This window comes from Taudactylus pleione, unplaced genomic scaffold (assembly GCF_031769625.1).
Source record: "Taudactylus pleione unplaced genomic scaffold, aTauple2 ptg000391l, whole genome shotgun sequence".
NCBI lineage: Eukaryota > Metazoa > Chordata > Amphibia > Anura > Myobatrachidae > Taudactylus > Taudactylus pleione.
This window is the reverse complement of record NW_028284792.1, coordinates 13,852,563-13,872,906: the sequence shown is the minus strand read 5'-3', so window position 1 is coordinate 13,872,906 and position 20,344 is coordinate 13,852,563. Positions and strand designations below refer to the sequence as shown.

Here is a 20,344-nt window from a genome sequence, read left to right as displayed (position 1 = left end):
AGCTCACCCATGAGCTCCGCCTTCCGGCTCACCCTGCAGCAGGTTGGGAGAGACGTCATGACGTCTCTCCCATAGTGCAGAGCGGCCCGGAGGAGCAGACAGCGGCGGTCGTCGGCAGGAGAGTGCATCAGGTAAGTTGCGTTTTCTTTTGTTTCTTAAGGGGCACTGCATAGGGGACGTGGCCGCTACTGGGGGCACTGCATATTTTGGGTGGCCGCTACTGTGGGGGCACTGTATAGGTGGGGGTGGCCGCTACTGGGGACACTGTATGGGGGGGGCACTACTGGGTCACTTTAGAGGGTGGGGCTGCTACTAGGGAAAATGCATAGTGGGGACTACTACTGGGGTCACTGCATAAGGGGGACTACTATTGGGGGCACTGTATAGGGGGGACTACTACTGGGGGCAATGCATAGGGGGGACCACTTCTTGGGGCACTATATATGGGGACCACTACTGGGGGAACTGCATAGGGGTGCCCAAAGCATATTCTTGCATCTGGGCCCACCACTTTCTAGTTCGGCCACTGCTTGCCCAGGATTTTTTGGCTGCGGAGGGGTGGTCTTTCTGGGGTTGGTTGCCTGGAGAGGCGGGTTAGCTGCTCAATAATGTGGCTTTGGGAGGGTGGTTTACCTGGGGTACCCCGTTAGTGGTGTGGCCATGGGGGTTGGTTGCCTGGGGGGCGATCTGGCTCCTGCACTTTCATCCTGGCTCCTAGGTTTTAGAAAAATTTGTCAAGCCCTGTTCTACATGGATTGCTGGAAATACACATCATCCCTAGCATTGTTAAACGTGTGTCCTGAGCCTGGAAAGCAATTGATTTTTTAATAGAAAATTGTTAATGAACTAACTTTATTTGTTTTATTGAAGGGCTCAGGGATCAGGTGATCCTATCTTCGATAGCAAGCTTAAATCATGATATGCAAATGTGTACAGAGAGGCCTGGCAGCCTTCTAAATCTTCCACACAGGGAGGTTTTGCAAAATTTAGACCGCTGTAGAAGGGCATCCTACATTAGTGTTAAACAGGTGCAAAACCAGCTTTAAACAAATAAGAAAATTATAAATAGAGTGTGTGAGCACAACTTTAATAAGAAATGGCTACATTCAAGTAGGTCATTGCTGAACATGATATAACTTTGCACATTTACATGTATGTTAAGGCCCGCATACATCAGCAATTGATTGCAGCAATTCTGCAATTTGCAGTCGATTGTGTATAAAGATCTTTCCATCGATTGCAAATTGCAGAATTGTTGCAATCGATTGCTGATGTATGGGGGCCTTTAATTACAGAGGCCAAACCATTTATTTCTTCAGCTGCCATAATTCTGTGTTGATTGCACTCAGTTCCTTTATTTCACCTACTTTGCAGATTTAGAGAGAGAAATAGAAACCTTGAAATCAAGACAAACTAGCGAGGATACAGATAATGTTGTACAGGTAAGGCATCAGTTTCTGTTGTCTTGTAAGCTATTCAATTCACTGTTTTTCTTGTACAGTTATAGTATGCATGTTGTTATTAGCACACCAACAATAGCTAGGTGATTAATACAGATGTGACCTGCTTCTGTATGATTCATCATTTTGTCATGGGCACTTTTATGGACACAGTACACTAGGCATTTTGGCCTGCAATTTGGTAAACCTGCTGCTCTTAGTAAGTCCTGGAAAATGAAGCTGAGTGAGGTTCAGGTGCACAATGATGATATCACTTTTGTGTTGCTGTACAGAAGCCACAACCGGTTTATCTTCTTTTAGGCGCTCACTGAAAGACTAGATGCTGTCCTTCTAGAAAAGGCAGAAACTCAACAGCAGTTGGTCTCTCTGAAGAAAGAATATGCTAAAACAAAAGAAGATGCTAAGGTAACCATTGCTTGCTTTATCTACATAAATAGCGGGTTGGGTTCATCATACTATTGACAGCTAAATTTAGAACTCATCAACTCAGATTTTATTACCCTCCATTGTAATGCAATTGGAAATGAAAGTGTACAGTGAATGCTGGCTTGTGTAGTAACATACACTGATTGCCCCATCCTGGTAGTGCTGCTGTTAGAGCTTGCTCAAATTGTGGCAGTGAATTGCTGGCATGTGTAGTTCAGTAGCCGCATACATTAATTACCGCATCCGCTAATGCCTTTCATAGTAACTCTAAATAATTGAGAAGAAACAGTAGCGCTAATCCCCCTACACAGTGTGTTAATAAATGACAAGCAAAGCATGTACACCTGCCTATATTTTAACTGCAGGTTACAGTATGTGCAGTGACCTATATTGTCAATGTCGACAGGCTCATGGTTTACAGGTCACCACTAGTTATTATTTTAGCTATGTCAACATAATGGCTTTCAACATTTTAACTGTCTACAATTTGGCTGTCAACCTTATTACATTGTGTCATATTGTAGTTACTTTGAATGGCTTGTACTACTGTATTAATACCTTTTTTCTCCAAAGTGAGTTGCAGTTCATTTGGTATTGCGTTTAAAAATGAATTAATATAGTAGGCTGTACGTAAGTCAGGACACATAGAAGCACATTTTAATTGTTAAACAGATATCTGATTATTAATTTATTAAACATTAATACATGGTAGGACTCTTTCTCTTAAGAACTGGGTTAGATGACCGTCTTATGTATAAAATGGCACTATTAAGTAGTGCAGTGTGTATAGCTATGGTATGGTTTTAAAGAATGTAATAATTAGTGTTCCAGTTGTACTATTCTTTTACAAAGCCAGATCTTATTGTGGGGAGAGGTCAGATTAAAAAAAAAAAAAAAAGGTCTTTAGAATGTGTATGTATTGTTAAGAGAGCCTAATAATTGTGATGCCTTGGTTGGTTGAAGAGCTATTGTCGTACGGTATTTAGCACTTCCTAAAATTCTAACAGCTACTTTGCTGGGGTTTTGTTTCATCTTTTTCTGGATCAACATTTGCAGTACATTTAAGAATATAGTATTCTGACATATTTTCCCTGTAGTACATTTAAGAATATAGTAGCCTGTTTTCTTCCCAACTTCTCCTGATGTAAATTAAAATCAGTTCACGTTATCACACTCGGTTTGCCATTGTGTTTTGTAGGATGCTGCTAAGAAAGCTGCTGAATTGCAAGAAGATTTACATCGTTCAAATACTAATTTCTTAAAAGAAATAGAAGTTTTAAAGAATGAACTGGTGCAGACTGGGAATAATAGTAAAGAAGATGTGGATACTCTAAAGAGAGAACTACAAGATGCACTTGTGAAACAGAAAGAGCTGACTGAGAGACTGGGCTTGCAAGAAAACCAAGATGCAGAAATGAAAAGACTGAAGGAACAGCTCCAGCTTATCCCTCAAGATTACGAGGACAAGATATCAAGTTTGCAGAAAGTATTAGAAGCTGCTGCTGAAGAGAAAAACCATGAAATAGCCAAGTTTAGGGAAGCACAGGCAGCTTCAGAGAAGTATAATTGTGAGATCCAAGATCTTCATGATAGAATTCTAAAATTACAAAATGTGCACAAAGATGATGAATTGAGTCTAAAGCATGAGCTTGATACTTCCATGAAAGCGTGGGAGCAAGAGAAAATATTATTGCAAGTCCTAATCCACCAGTATGAGGAAAAAGAGCAGAGGTGGCAAGAGGAAATGAATGAAAATAATAAGAATGAACAAGAAATGGAAATTCTCAGAAAAAAGCTGTCCGAAACCTGTAATGTGCAAGATGTTCAAAGTAGCTCACTGCAAAGTGATGATGGCAGAGTCCAACAGTTAAAAAGTTTTGTATCAGAGTTGGAGTCTCAGCAAAGCCTCTTAAGAGATGAACTCACCTATATAAATCATTTAAAGATCAGTCTAGAAAAGGAGGTTCAACATCTAAAAAGTGACTACTTCCATGAACGAGAAGAATTAGAATTCAAGATAAATGAGCTTCAGCTTGCCATAGAGGAGTATAATGGTTTGATAGAAAAATTAAAGACAGAGCTTCAGTATTCAAAAATGGATTATGAACAGCTGGCAAGACAAAACAATGAAGATATTCAAGCTATTAGAAATCAGCAGAAAAAAGAACTGTTTGAACTGGAACAAGCAATTGTATCACGCTTTGAAAATGAGAGATTGTCTTTTGTTCATGAAATACAACTTTTAAAAGAGCAGTGTGATAAGGCCCAACAAGAAAGAGAGGAAGCTGTGAGTAGTTATGAGGGTTTGCGGGAAACTTTTGCCAGCCTTCAGGTTGAACTCGGAGAGTCTGCTGGCAAGATCAGCCGAGAATTTGAAATGATGAAGCAACAACAGGCCACTGATGTCCATGAGCTGCAGCAGAAATTGAGAACTGCATACAAGGACAAGAATGACCACCTTGAAACTGTGAATCGACTCCAAGGAGAAATGGAGTTGTTGTCGTCCAAACAAAATGAATGTGAAGAACTTAAGATTATTCAGTTACAACAGGAAAACAAAGAACTTATGGTATCTTTGCATCAGAAGGATGAGCTGATTAAGGATCTGCAGTTGAAAATGAATGAAAATTCTACTGAGAGATCTTCTAATGTTAATGAGGAGATCCAGGATCTGCAAGAAATGTGCAAAACAGAGCAAGCCAGGGCTTTGACATTACAGCACCAAGCTGACAGCCAGGCTGTTCATAATGTTCAGCTTAAGCAAACCATTGAGGTACTGACACAACAACTACAAGATTCCTTAACACTATCCAAACAGAGTGAGTATGAAGAACTTCAACTTCAGATTAACGAATTGCAGCAGAAAAACGAAAACGTTATCATCTCTTTACACGAGAAAGATGCATTTTTAAAAGTTCTCCAGGTCAAAATAGCAGACACAGCCATGGAAAATGCTGAGATCTCCTCTAGCATAGAGCGTTCACATGAAGAAATCCAAAAATTACAGGAAATATGTAGGACTGAGCAGACAAAGGCCTTCAGCTTCCAAGTAGAATCTGAAGGCCACGCAAAGATTATTGTGCAGCTGGAGCAAACCGTTGAGGATCTCACACACAAACTGAAAGAATCTGTGACCAGTGGGGACCAGAGCCTGAGTGACATGAACAATCTCCAACAACAAGTAGATATGCTAATTCTTGACAAGCAAAATCTACATACTGACTCAAGAAAATGGCATGATGAAGTGTCAAGACTTAGTGAAGAAAAAGATCTACTTTCAAGAGACTTTGATAGGCTTGTGTCAGACCACAATAGTTGTCTAGATTCTAAGGAGGAGCTAAGTGAATTAAGAATGAAATTACAACTGGTAGCAGAAGGGAAAGATGAGGTAACAAGACTGCTTGAGAATAAAGAGCACCATATTGAGGAATTAAAAATCCAGCTCTATGTTCTCCTAGACATATTGGCAGTAGAGTGCACAGGCCAAGAGCTTATTACTATGCTTCAAGATATTAACAAAGCAGTTCTCCAGTTGAAGGAAGAAAAGCAAAATGCGCAGTTACAGAGAGAGGAGACATCTGTACAGCTTGAGGGGCTACAGGAAGAGTTTGAGGTACAGTGCTCAGAACTGAGAGCTCTCTTGAATGACTACTCTAAGGAAAAGGTGCTTTTGAAAGAAGAACTGGAGGAAACACTTAGAGACAAAGAAGCTCTGCAAAGCGATCTGCTAGAGATGAAATATACACTTGAAAAATCTAAACTGGATAATGAGGACTTACTTTCTCATATTGACAATGTAACTTCAGAACTGAATGCATTACAGGTAGAGAAAACAAATGACATAGAATCTAACAAGCAAGCACAAGAACGTTTACAAATTGTGACAGAAAACAAGGCTTTAGCTATCGATGCTGTAACACTAGAACTTCAGTCTGCCCAGGTGAGATATTAGCAGCTTAACCACTTTTTGAGTACATTAAAATTTTAACATCAAGATTATGAATTAAATGAACGTTTGAGGCGTCCATGGCTATAGGAAAAGTATGATGTAAATGGCATTGTAGCCATGGGCTGTTGCTTTTTGCAGTATGTTGCAATATGCGGTAGGTTTAGCGACTCCTGGAGGAACTTAGGGTCAGGTTAGGCTAGGGGGAGGGGGGTCAGTGTTGGGCGCCACTGGGAGGTTAGGTTTAGGCACCCCTGGGGATGACTTGGGGTTAGGCACCACCCCGGGAGTCTTGGGGTTAGGCACCACTAAAGGAGGGATAGGGTTAGGGTCCTTACCAGCCCTAGTCGGTATCTTGTCAACCGCCGGTATTTCATACCCATTCCGATTGAACCTACAGCTTGAGGCTGCAAGGATGTGATCTGCTTTCATACTGACTGTGATTTGAGGCATTCTTGTGGGAACAAGGGACTCTTGCCGGGACTATAGAATTAATAGCCTGCCCCCATCACTTTTTTTTAATTTGAAGTGGTAATATTGTGGCTATGCTAAATATTACTGTATGAAAATGTCACTAAACCTTAAGTACACATTTATCTTAAATGTGATGGCAGTAATATTCAGTACGCTTTTCCATACCATTCACAATTACATTCTTTAAACTTTTTCCTGTTAATGTGTATGTATTTATTATATAATTAAAAATACAAAATCATTAAGTCCTTGATTACTACATGTTTTTTTCAGCATTGAAAATGCCAGTGAAAGAGAATACAATCATTTTTGCTTTACTTTTTTCATGTTATTTGCCAAAAAGCGTTGTTTAGCTAAAGAGAAAAAAATAACAGTGCATGATCCTAAAGCTAAGTACACTCTATGCAATAATCCAGCCAATCATCCAAATTTGTGTATGCAGCACCCATAGATTATCGTTCCAAAAGCAGTCTGATTGGCTCTAACCTGCGGCACAACAGTTGTCAAAAATGATGAGCCAATGTCGTGCACTTTTGCATGGCTACATTTCTGATAACGTGCCTTAAACATGCTTCTAGCAGGGAGTGCTTTGAGTAAAGATGATCAAGGCATTCTGGAGCGAAACGTTCTGCCCAGTCTTGGAAAGCTCTCAGTTGCAGGTCATGGGTATTCCAACAGGATAATGACCCAAAGCACACAGCTAAAAGCATCGAAGCATGGATAAGAACAAAACATTGGACTATTCTGAAGTGGCTTTTTATGAGCCCTGGTCTGTTTGACAGGTGCAGAAGTCTTTTTGAGAGCTACAGAAATTGCTTGATTGCAGCAATTGCCTCTAAAGCTGGGTACACACTAGACGATATTTTGAACGATTTGCCCGATTCCGATGGATCGTAACGACAAATCATTGAAATTGTCCAGTGTGTACGCACTATGCGCGCTCCCGCTGCGGCGTCTGTCTCATCCTCAAGTCAGCCCTACATGCTGCTCAATCTGAGGATGTGACCAGGGCTGCCATCAGAAATTGTGGAGCCCTGGTCTGACAAAATATTCCATTAAAAACAAATGCAAAGTCTGATTTCTATGAAATATAGAATAAACTAATGGATGCCAATTACTTTTACCACTTTCTATTTATTTAAAAATGTGGGTGGTTCTTTTTGAACGGAAGGGTACTAACAATTTTATCCATGTCTGTAGCTGTTATATTGGGGAGGGGAGTTGTTGGAAAACTGCACAAATTGTAATATCTTTGCTGTCATTGCATGAAAATGATCCAATTAGATTGTTAGTAGTTTTACACCCCCCCCCCCCCCCCCCCATAACAATCTATTTAAATCATGGGTTGGGAACCTTTGTCTACCGAGGGCCATTTTAATATATATAACATTATTTGCCGGCCTGATGCTGGCCATGCCCTTCGTGTGATGTCACACGGAGGCGGGCCCACAATCACCGGTGATTACAGCAATGCCTGGGGCATCCTGAGGATGCTCCTGGGAGCTGTAAGGGCAGTGGTGTGACCATCTGAAGCATCCTAAGAATGCTCCAGGCACCCCATCCCTGCTCTAAGTCTTGTCATGGTATTTAAAATGTGCATATATATTTTTCAATGTTGTAAGTTGCCATTTTAAATTGTACCAACTTTGTATTTTAATTTTTTTTTTTTATTTTTTTTTTTAAGTCTACTATAATATTGTTTTTATAACTAGCCTTCTACAGTACATTCCTGTTACCTGATTATTAACTCAAGAAAGAGCTTGAGTAACAAGCACATTTGGAAAATATTTTTTCCTATAATTATGCTTTTCTGTTAGAGCTCACTGCAATAACTCCAAATATAAATCCTTTTACATATCCCCTTAATTTAAATACTTAATTTGTTCTCAATAATTTAGAGCTTTTGGTTAGATGTTTAACGAACGTAGCAAAATCTGAATGTTAATAGGTTTTACGCTGTGAAAGGCTATAGAAATCTACACAGATTAACACCTGGTTGTGTATCTCGAAGCTGTTATTGAGATTGTACTTATTTTTCATTATAGGAGTCTCTTTCAAAATCAAAAACTTGGGAACTTGAACAGCAAAATCTTATATTAGACCTTCAAAAGAAAATAGGTACAGTAATGTATTTGTATAATGTAATTTATTACTTAAAATTTTCCATCTAAATGTTACATAGCTTCGTTTAAGTGCCTATTTTATACTGGATCCATGCATGGAATTATTATACCACAATATCCCAATTTGACTTTTTTGTAGTTTTTTATTTTTTTTTATTCGGGTCTTCCAGAATAGCCCCTCACTGGGGGTGTTTTTGAAAGAGAGTGAGGTTGGCGTAAAAAGGAAAATTTTGCACAATTTTTTTTCTTACTGAAGAGATTTGATTTTAGAGAAGAGTCTATTTAATTGGGCTGTTCTATGGATTGGGTACACGATTCTGATGCTGATAATGCCGGTGGTCAGAATCCCAGCAGCGTAATCCTGACGGTGGAAATCCTGACGCATGCAGGTAAGTATTCAAACTCTCCTTTCCTGCATCCTAACCCACCTTTTCCGAATCCTATCCCTAAGGCTCCCTGCAGCCTTACCCTAATCCTCCCCCTAGTGCCTAAACCTTACCCTGATACTCACTGTTGGGATCGCAACCGCCGTGTTTCCCGTGCCAGGATTCTGATCACCGGCATTGTGTGCGCCGAGATGCCGACTACATCCCCTACTCTATAGGATGTAAAATAAATTTTTTTATAATTTTAGTAGTAGGACTGTACATGCATTGCATTTGTTTGTGGCCTTCATTTGATTACCTATTTATTGTTGCCATGAATTTTGTGTCTCTTTGTAATTTTGGGCGTGCCCATCCCTATATATTAATTTTTTATTTTTTTTTATCTTCACTGGATACTGAAGTAGTTTTTGCCATATTTTATAAATTAACAGTTTTATTTTCTTTCCACAATAGAAAACCTAGAAAGAGAATGTAAGGAAAAAGAGGAAAAATGTAACAAGATTAAAGGAGTTGCTATTAAAGCAAAGAAAGAACTGGATGCTAATAAAAAGGAGGTAAATGCTCTTATTATGGCGGCATGTCTGACTAGCGTTTCCCATAAATCCATGGGCATATCTATAATGGGTGCAGGGTGTTCATGCGCACTACAGAAATCACTGGAAAAATGGTGCATGCGCAGTAAACTCATTGCTAGAATCTGAGGAATCTGATGGCGAGAGAAGGGACAGCCCTCATGGAGGCTGCACACGGTCCCTCCCCTCTTGTGATTCGCCCCTGTGAATCATAGTGGTTAAGAGGAATCCTTTAAAAAAAACTTCTGAGCATCAAAGGACATTTTTACTCACATCTAGCCCAATTATTAGCACTATTACATATTGTAGGCAGAGATTCAATTAAAGCTTCAAAACTCGCAGCTACATAAATCTTCCCCTTAATGTGACAAGTTCATAAATTAATAAATAACACTACAAAAAAAATATGAATATATTTCTACAGGATCTGCATATAAAGTGAACCCTGGGGATGATTCTAAAACATAAGCAATCTAACCAATGAGTCTAATCCGATAAAAAAAATAAAATAATAATAATTCTGGAAGAAAATCATAATGGTTTAACGATTTATAAACTGGTCGTATACATGAAGTCTGGTCACATTCTTGGTGTACTCAGATTTCGATATAACCTATTTTGTCAGTGTATTTACATCAGTTTGCCTCTGCATAGATTTCAGTTTATAGGCAGTTCTAATTGTATTTGCTTAATTTATGGAACCCCGACAAAAGGTGTAGGCAATAGCCTGCGTGTTACAGGCAGTTGCCAGATATCTGCAATTTAGCTTTTAGGTTTAAAGCTGCAATTGTTATAGGCAAAACAAAATAAAATTTAGAGCACAAACTGCAAATGATTTGCAATGAGTTGGGCTCTTGTAAATGTAAAACCTTTATGTTGGTTTGTAGGAATATTTTCTGCATTGATATATAGTTGCTAGTGAAAACAAATTGGGCCTAATTGTGAGTTGCTCGCAATATCGGACATAGTTGTGCAAATTATCTTTACTGCTCATGTGTTTAAGTCGGTTGGACTTAAACACATGAGCAGTAAAGACAATTTGTACAACTATGTCTAATGTAAGTTCATACTGAGTTGCAGTTGCCATATTTGAAACTATCACACAGAGAAATGTATTGGAAATGTTTGGTGCTGACTGGGAGGCGGCTATGCAGATGCATGGAGATGGTCCATCTTATGGGAGCATTGCAGGTGTGTCATTGAAGTTCTTGCATACACAGCCACTTAATCGCTCACATTGGAGGCCATGCCCATGCAAAAAATTTTTAGAGACCATAGGGCTTGTGCAAGTTTCGATGGCACGACCAATGGTGGCATCTAAAGATCCACCAAACTGTATTACACCACCTGAAGACTCTCAAAGTGGGTGTCCCAGGCCTTGCACAGTCAGATGTACACTTATACACCAGGGGCAGGGCTGATACGAGCATTAGCGTATAAACACAACCACTGCAAAAGATGCTAAAACAGTCACACCAGAAGTGTGACTCAGAAGGAGCCCCATTATAACTTTAAAATGAGACTGCTAGAAAAGCTTTTGTTTGGCCTGGATATGGAAGTTGTATAGAGGCATTAAAGTAGGGTGTTTCTATATATGCCTTAATAGCTTTTGCTTAAAAATATAGAAACAAGCCTTTTTAATCAACCCTCCTTTAGAAAATAGGTAGCAATTGCTCTCACAATTGTCTTTGCTGTTTTCTGTTAAGGTGCACTCTGTGAGAGATGAATTGGAGCGGGTAAGAGCAGAAAAGGACCAGCTGATGTCTTCCACTAAGGACCTTGTTCAAGGTGCAGAAAGCTATCAGGTACACAATATAATTCCAACTAAGTAACCATGCACTCACTAGGTTTTAAATATCAATAAATAAACAAATCTATTAACTCATACAAACATGTCACAAATGAAGATCAATTATGTTTCAGTCCGCATTGAGACCTTTGTCAAGACAGGCTGCCATCCAACTGCAATTGTATCATTAACACCCAACTGAACAGAAAGATCTAGAATGTACCCATCTCAATCAGAATAAACTCCATTCCTCATATAAAGCCACCGTGAGCGACGTCATCCGCTTTCCCCCACCAGACAAGAAGCACTTAAGGAATGTCACTAGCCATAGACTACAAACATACATATTTTGCAGGGTCTGAGTGACTCTATCTCATGTGCAAATAATGGTCTAAATGCAGACACCACAAAGGATCTCCGCTCAGTATCTCAGCAAATCCGTTGGTGCTACTCCAGGGCATATCCGGCTTTCGTACATCCTGGAACTTGTCCGCTCACCGGATAAAGATATCCTCTGCAGAGGGTTAAGCTGAGAGTCAACTTTTTGTTTTCTTTCTAGTCTATAGTTTGATTTATTCCCTCACATCCCAGCAATTTTTAGTGAATGGACCCCCATAGCATATGCTACCGTTAATTGCTGGGTTTGTTATTGCAGAATCTTTTGCTAGAGTATGACAAACAAGTGGAATTGCTGGAAGTGGGGAAGGAGCGAGTCAGATCTACAGGCCATCAGATGGAAGAGCTTTCACGACAGCTGCAGGCTGCTACTCTTGAGGTGAATCCTGTAAAACATAAAATATTGCTCTTTGCTCAGTCTGCTTCTTTTGGTCTGGAAACTTCACCACAGGTCATAACAAGGGGTGTGGTGGGGTTATGCTTCCTCTCTTGAGATCCAAGGGTGTGATAATCATCCCTTATATGGAAATTATCTTGTTTAAGACAGAGTTTTCTTGCACCGCTGTTTAATAGTCAAAAGCAGAATGTGTTTCTTTTCCAGGACAAAATAGACTTTACAGAGACTGGTGAAGTGCATATTGGCTCCCAGACAGATAGCAGTCTGGTCTCAACCACTCTTTCAGAAAAAGTCCATCAGCATTCAGTATGACCACACCACCATAGTGGTGTATGGAAACCGTTAATGAGGCACATAGCGTTGCCTTACAATGAAAGAGTCAAGCTGGATCATGTGATGGGTACAACAAAATTTTCGGCAATATCAGCAGTGTTCATGCCCCAGTTAGAAAACTAGGAGTCTGATTATCTCAGAAAGGACTCTTCATTTTTATAAATTTGTAGTTCTGCAGATGCGTCGGGCGTCGTCTTTTTTTTTTTTTTTTAAATACCGATGTCTGTTAATCCCGACGCCAGAACCCGATAGGACGCCGGACCGATCATCCTCAGCCGGGGAAAGTTTACACAGCCGGGGATATGGGGGTTAGGTTTAGAGACCCCCGGGGGACTTAGGGTTAGGTTAGGGGAAGGGAGGGTTAGGTTTAGGCACTAACGGGGGGAGCTTAGGGTTAGGCACCCCTAAGGGAGGGTTAGGGTTAGGGGGGGAGAGGGGTAGGGATAGTAGACTTACCTTCGCTGTCGGGATTTTAAACCACCGGGCTGTGGCAGTCGGGATATGAACTGCCGGGCTGGAGTCCGGCGGTCATTCATACTGATTCCGCGCTAAGAATGGCTTTTAGCACGACTGCAGCAAAGATGTATAAGGACACATCTGTACTTAACTGTTTCAGGGTCCCATGTATTTGCATATGTATATATCTATTTGTCATAACTAATATTAAGTCAGACAAATATAATAATAAAAATATAAGAATGTCATCAGAATTCCTCATATGCCCTTTAAATTCCTCTCAGATCTCACTGCATGTATTTTTTTACATGCCTCTTGTACCGCCCCTGCGTGATCTTTTACATGTCCTCAGACCTCCCCAAATCACTTTTATGTGCCGATCGGATACCTCCACATGCCCATTATAAGCCCATCAATTCTTCTCCACATGCCCAAAAGTTACTGCAGTAATATGGAAGATCACACTTTGAGTGATTTCCCCCTCTTCTCCTGATTCATGATGCAGAATTGCCACCCCAACAATAGGAGCGTTTTATTAGCAACCCTGGTTGTTGAAGAGGCAATTACCTGCCAGCGATAGGCTATGAGAACAGCACTATGTGATTGGTCAGAGCACGCCAGCCTTTTTTTTTTTTTTTTTTTTTTTATATGGTCACTTGCTGCCATTCCTATGTAAAAGGCGTATATAAGTTTTTTATTCATTGAATTCATATGATGTTTATATTTATGTATTTTATGGTTCATTTCCAAACCCTATAAATGATTGCCTAATATAGTAATAGTAAGGAACTATGAAAGACTAGAATAACCAATATTAGCATAAAAAGCACATTTGTTAATTAAATTAATATCAAAGGCATTAAAATCTTACTATGTATAGAACCAACCTTTCCTTTTTAGATTTATCCCATTATACTGTATCTATCTAAATGAAAACTATGAAATAAAACTACATATAATACACACACAAAAAATCTTGTAAGCACTATCTTTTTACTGCCTTGGATATTCATCTAGTTAATACATATGGTCCTGATTCAGAAACGGGAGAATGTGTATAACGTGCAGCCTCCATTCAGAAAAAGGACATTCTGGTTAGATATACCTTTATTTTCCCCCAACATTTGGATACACATAATTAACAAAAAAAACTTTATTTTTTAGTAGAGTGTTAAAAAAAATATATATATTTTTGGTCATTTAGCAATGGGCTTTGTATTTCAGCAACAAAAAATTAACTCTGCCAATGAAGACCTGGTAACCCACATGGAAACGTTGCAGACCAATAACAAGCTAATTGAAGCACAGTTACTGGAACTTCAGCGAGCTAAAGTTGCATTAGAAAAAGACTTAGAGGCTGAAAAGTTAATAAAAGAGCAGAAAATCAAGGTAAACCTCATTACGTACTGTACAGATAAATTTTATGGGTCCAGTTATTAAAATAACTTGATCAAACTTGAGATTTACTTAATGGGATTGTATAATATACAAATATTTACTTATTACTACATATTTGAGCCTTTGGACACAATTGTGTAGGATTTTAAAATAACTGCAGACCAACAAACCTTTGAATGTGTTCTTTATTGTATGATCTTGAGAAAATAAGTCTAGTACTACAAAATAATTTGCTTACAATATCATTATTAAAGCAATATTTAAGACCTAGGGACTGATTGAGAGTGGCACGGAAAGCTTCTGGATTGCATGCTTGAATACAGATGGGAATCAATGCTATTTTCAGAGTCAACTGCATCGATGAAAGTAGAATTGCAGATGTATGTGTTTCCTGTTTATTGAACAATATCTAGCTAATGAGATATCCGCAGAAATTAACATGGTTGAAATTAGGACAGTGTTTGTGCCATAAATGAAATGTGTGCACTTGCCCTTCTGTCTACAGTCTAATACATAGAAGTGTGATTGTTTCACAGTTTAGTCAGATCAGCCAGGAAACAAATTGAGGGTGCAATAAAAAAAATTGGAAATCATTAATATAAAGCAGTCCTGAGGTTTATTACATGCTGTGCTGTCCTTACTGGCATCTTTTTACTCTTAGGATCACAACTATGCACTAAAACAGATTGAAGAACTTCAAGCACAACTTCAAAAAGAAAAAAAACAGCTTCAAAAAACCACAGAAGAGCTTGGGCTTGTCAGGAAGGTAAAATATCTAACTAGGAATGCTAAGGGGCATTGTTAGCTGGACGGCGTACTTTCATGCCAAGGTTTGCAGGTGTGGAAGGCGCTGATTCTGCTTACTTTCTAATTATGCACAGCGTATGTAGGACTTTTCTGCTTAGACATGTTGTTTACTTCGCGATTGGAAGCATTAGAAACTTCCTGAGTCAGCATATAAGTCTGTGCTCTGTCTTGACAAGGCTTTTTAATTCAGGATGCTCAGAAGAGCACGCTGATGGATATGGAAATTGCTGATTATGATCGCTTGGTCAAAGAGCTCAACAAAAGTATTACCCATAAGAACAGTCAGCTGGAGGACTTGGAGCAGGAGATCCGTGTGCAGAAGCAGAAACAGGAAATGATGCAAGAAGAAATATGTAAGGGAACCATGTTAAATATTATTCATCTGATCACGTTCTTAAAGGGCTGTTATAGTTAACTTTTAACTGGGCTGTAACGTTTTTGACTTTTTATGGGTATTTTTTGTTTCTTAGGCTAGCAAAATACATATTTTGAATATTATATAGTGATAATTGTATGAAATGTTCCAAAAAAGTACATATGCTAATTTCATGCAATTTTAACTGTATTGTATTTTCTTGTAATGCCTTCTGAGGCCGGACCTGAATTATACACCTATCATGGAGTAGACTTTATATAAATGAGTGGGTATATAAACTAGTGAATCAAAAGCACATCTGCAAATTATAATAATTTTTTTTCGTCACAACATTATTTTTTTGTAACATTTCTGGAACCGTTATGTTGTTGTTTTGTCCTGCATTTTGTTCTCCATTTGGTTACGCCATATATTCATTCCATGTGTGCTCTGTGTATGCAAGCATTTTTCCCATTGATTATACCAGCATATTTTGCCACTGCATTCCTGATACACTCACTGCAGGAGGAAGTTCTTGATGATCATATTACTCACAGATCATGGTTCACTTTCTGGTAAAGTCCTTATAATGGATGATGGGCGGCATGGTCAGTGCCATACATAACATGTACTGCATGTTAGGGGGAAGAGGGTGTATGCTGAGAACACACAACTAAAAATGTCACTGAGTTTTATTTTGTTTATTTTTGCCCCTGATAGAATTTGTATATAATATGAGTTAAATACCATGTATTTTTTACCAAGTAGTTTTTACTGAGTTTCATTAAATAAACAAAAACAGCAAACAAAATTACAGCAAATCACTGACCATCACATAGAAATATATTACTCAATTACGTGCAGTTATAAACCAAGAAGTCATAGAGAAGTGACCGTAAAGTCTCATTGCTTGTATAAATGTTAGTGGAAGAGGAGCCAGTTTTAATATCAAGTTTCAGTATGTTAAAAATTACTTTTCTCAGACCACTACAACTGTATTAATTTATTCAGGTTTGCCATATGTGCTGTAAGATCACTTATATAAGAGCAGCATGCTTTGTACACATATCTCCTTATTTGTGCTCTATTTCCGCACATATATTAAACTTTTACTCTAATGTCCTATATTTCTTTGTGTAGCATTACTACAAACAACGGTGGAACAGCATGAGGAGCGCAGCAGAAAGATGAAGCAATTGCTGATTAAGACCAAAAAGGAGCTGGCTGATTCCAAGCAAGCTGTAAGTGCACCGAGTTGTGTAGCCTTCCGTCTCTGCTCTCCATGTTCACCTTACTAATGTACATGTTCTGTTCTACTTAGGAATCGGATCATTTAATTCTCCAGGCCTCATTGAAAGGGGAGCTGGAGGCAAACCAGCAACACGTGGAAGCTTATAAGGTATAAATTAGACACATGATTATGACTTTTCTTTTTTGTGTTTTAAGTTGGAATCTACTGTATTACTGTTAGAGATTTTGTCTTGCATTTTAGACATCCTGGGAAATTTCAATTATTTATAAAAAAATATATATATATTCTCAGGCCTCTCATTGGCAGCACCTGATCAACTTTCATAATTTAATTGGAAGACATACAGGTTATATAAGCTTTTTATGTATGATGGCAGCTGAATCATTGAACATCATGCATTAAGGAGATGGGGAGATGACAAATGCAGATAGAGCATGGTGCACCAGGAAAAGATCAGTGGGAAAATGTTATATATATATATATATATATATATATATATATATATATATTTATATTATTTTCCTATATGTATATGGCGCCACAAGGGTTCCGCAGCGACTTACTATGTGTATATGTGTGCTTCATCTCTTTAGTACCTATCTTTCACGTGGTTTCTTAAACAAATATGTAAAATATTTTACCTTCTTTATACTTTACTGTCTTAGATTCAAGTTGCGGAGCTGACATCAGAGAAACACAAAGTACAAGAGCAGCTCAGAACTTTGGCAGAACAGCATCAACGAGCAGGAAACACATACCAGCAAAAGATGCTAGCTCTTCAGGAGGAGTGCACTGCTGCAAAGGTATGAGATCTCTTCTGCGCTGCAGATTGTGTACATGGCAGAGTTCACATTCTCAGGGTTTTCTCACACCAGTGTTTAACAACACTTAATTAGGCAGTAAGTTCAACATCTTCAGATTTCTGAGGTGATACGAACTGGGAAATGGATACTATTACATGGTAGATGCTTCCCAGCGCCTTGGATATCAAGCTGCTAAGTAGAGGCCCCCTCAATGTTAGAAAAATCACTTGTGAGATGTGACAATGGTAAATTTTGCCTCCACTCGCTGAATCAGCTTTGTTTTCTATAGTCTCCTGTCATTAGTTCTTTAGATGCTGCTGACGACTTTTACCAAGTCCTACGTTTTTATTTTGTCTATCTTGGTTTCACATATCTCTCGTAACCCAGTGTTGCCCAAATTCATTCCTCAAGGCACCCTACCAGTCCTGGTTTTAAGGATAACTATGCTTGTGCATAGATGATTAATTACGTAATCAGTGCTTAAGCATGGATATTATTAAAACCTTGACTATTAGAGTGCCTTGAGGGTCGTGTCTGGGAACAACTTCTGTTTCCTAAAGCAGCTGCAATCTCCATCGATCATCAGTGAAACCAATCTTGATGAGAACATTAAGGAGCCAATGCAGACTGGCACGTAGGTTTGGAAGCAAGCATACTTGCATCGCGAGCATAGAATTAAATGCAGATATTCTTCATATGTTAATTGTTATGCTTCCATGCAACTGTACTGCACGTACCCATACGCTTGGTTTCACAGCCGTCATCATTAGCAGTGCACACTTGCACGTTGCCTATCCTTGTGCAAATAGATCTGTGTGAAATCCTAGAAATTGCACATTTTGCAAGTCTTTTATGTCTCACTAAACTAAGCTTACGTGCAAACAGTAAACATAACTGTGAGGCCCAGATCGGCAGCTTCAGATCAATCTAGATGTAGGCTGTTCCACTTCACAGCAAAGGAGTTTACTGAAACCACTAACTGAGTTTCTCATGCAGTATCACATTGTGTGTTGCAGAGGAATCACCTGAAATATGTTGGTACATAGGGATGGGAGATTTTCATGCGTTTATGTATATCAGATTACATTGCACCACCCCTAGAGACCCTAGTCTGGATGAATGGACTCTGTTCTGGAAGCAGCTAATTATTCCAGCATGAAAGCTCTAGAACTGGAAGTATTAATTGAATAGTGTAGCTCAACCCATAGTTTGATTAGAGAAGATGGAGTAGCCTGTTATTTTAGGCTGCATTTCCCATCAGTGAAAACAGATGCAAAAATATATATATAATATTTATGTATTTAATTATTTTGGTTATACTTAAGATTGTAAGTTAAATGTTTTATATTGTCTTTTACTATACTTAATATTATTACATTTTATATATAGGGCGCCACAACTAAAATTACTTTACAATACAGTAACCAAAATATAAACAGAGCACAAGTAACAATTAGCAACACAATTATCCATACACAGTACAGCTGGGAAGGTGAAGGCTGTCATTGAAGTGCTTGATTAGAGGGCTGTGAGACAGTAGGGAGCAGGACCCTGTTCCTAGGAGCTTACTAATAAATATAAAAAAAAAATATATATATATATATTATTTTTTTTTTTCTCATACCATTAAATAAGCTAACATTTGAAAATACATTTACAGCTAACACTTTGAATACATCGCTGCATGAGGATCTACGCATGCTAATAGTTTTTAAGGTGGACTAATAATACTATCTATTAGCTTTATGGAAAGGAGTCTTATGTTCAATGTGTATCTCTGATTTGAATAACAATATTTTGGATATCCGAGTTACATTTAGATCAATTTTCTCTACCATTCCCAAGTATTAGTATGTTACTCTATCTTGAAGTACTAGATGTTTTTGCATAAATATTAAAATGAGCTAATAAATCCAGCTTCTGAGTCTCCAGATATAGGTCACTTCTGTTCCTGTGATGAATTATCCTATTTATTATAGGTAATTAACGGGTGATATGTACAGTAGCAACCTGGGAGACATTATGCGCTTTTCTTTATAACGGCATTATCGGCCATTTGTGAAGCCTCTATGTGACAACCCACAACAACAACATAATAGAGACCCTAGAATATTGGAAATATTGCCTTTTTATGAATTTCACAGTGATAAACTAATAGGAGGCAATTATTACTTGGGACACCAACTCATATGTGGGTATCACTGCTCATGGAATATTAGCCTGACCTAAGATACATATTTTTATAATGATGTCATATTGACTGGTTTGAAATCTTATGTTACGCTATTAAATACATTTTATTGTGGGAATATTTAACAATTGGTACATAATAATATAGGACTTGAGCAGAGCAAGTAATTTGCTGGCAGTCAATTATATATATTTGACAAATAATTAGACACAATAAAACAGACATCTTGTTCTCTTTTAAAACACAATTAATTTTCTTGAGCTCTTATAATGTCTATTTTCTATGTTTTAAACAATATATTTCGCTGTGGATTTAACTTAACCAATGTGATATGGAATAGGTCTTTTTAATATGAATTAATAAGTGATCATTTTATAATTTGTATTTGTGCTCCTAATCAAAACTACCCCCTTTTTTCTTTTTGCAATTGTCTGACTCCTAGTAAATGATTGCCTGTCATTGTGCATCCATGTCTCTTTTAAACATGTTTCAGCTGTCTCCTCATCTCAAACCAAACCACAGCTCACATGTTTAAAGAACAATGGACTGAATGCCGAACCACAGAATATTGGCTGTAAGTCTTTGCTATAGCTGCCAAGGCTAAGATAATTGATGTTGCCTTGCTCCAAGAATCCCATTTTCAAAAGGTTTAGCACTTAATTTTACTAAAGCCTGTTGTTCAGTGTTTTCTTTTTTATTTAGAATCCTATATCCCAGTGGAAATTTTTAGTATACAATAAACCTGGAGTTTAGGTACATGTTTCTGAAAGTTGATAGGAT

General features: G+C 38.3%; 1 protein-coding gene across 1 annotated transcript in view; it reads left to right on the top strand.

Annotated features, from left to right (window-relative positions):
• GCC2 (GRIP and coiled-coil domain containing 2) overlaps positions 1 to 20,344 on the top strand; it is a 62,032-nt gene that overhangs the window by 16,533 nt on the left and 25,155 nt on the right. Inside the window, exons 4-16 of the mRNA XM_088445978.1 lie at positions 1,375 to 1,442; positions 1,761 to 1,865; positions 3,085 to 5,826; positions 8,352 to 8,424; positions 9,269 to 9,369; positions 11,094 to 11,192; positions 11,832 to 11,951; positions 13,983 to 14,147; positions 14,818 to 14,922; positions 15,154 to 15,316; positions 16,459 to 16,559; positions 16,640 to 16,717; positions 17,236 to 17,373. Coding sequence (XP_088302104.1) covers positions 1,375 to 1,442; positions 1,761 to 1,865; positions 3,085 to 5,826; positions 8,352 to 8,424; positions 9,269 to 9,369; positions 11,094 to 11,192; positions 11,832 to 11,951; positions 13,983 to 14,147; positions 14,818 to 14,922; positions 15,154 to 15,316; positions 16,459 to 16,559; positions 16,640 to 16,717; positions 17,236 to 17,373 — 4,058 coding nt within the window. The remainder of the gene's footprint in view (positions 1 to 1,374; positions 1,443 to 1,760; positions 1,866 to 3,084; positions 5,827 to 8,351; positions 8,425 to 9,268; positions 9,370 to 11,093; positions 11,193 to 11,831; positions 11,952 to 13,982; positions 14,148 to 14,817; positions 14,923 to 15,153; positions 15,317 to 16,458; positions 16,560 to 16,639; positions 16,718 to 17,235; positions 17,374 to 20,344) is intronic.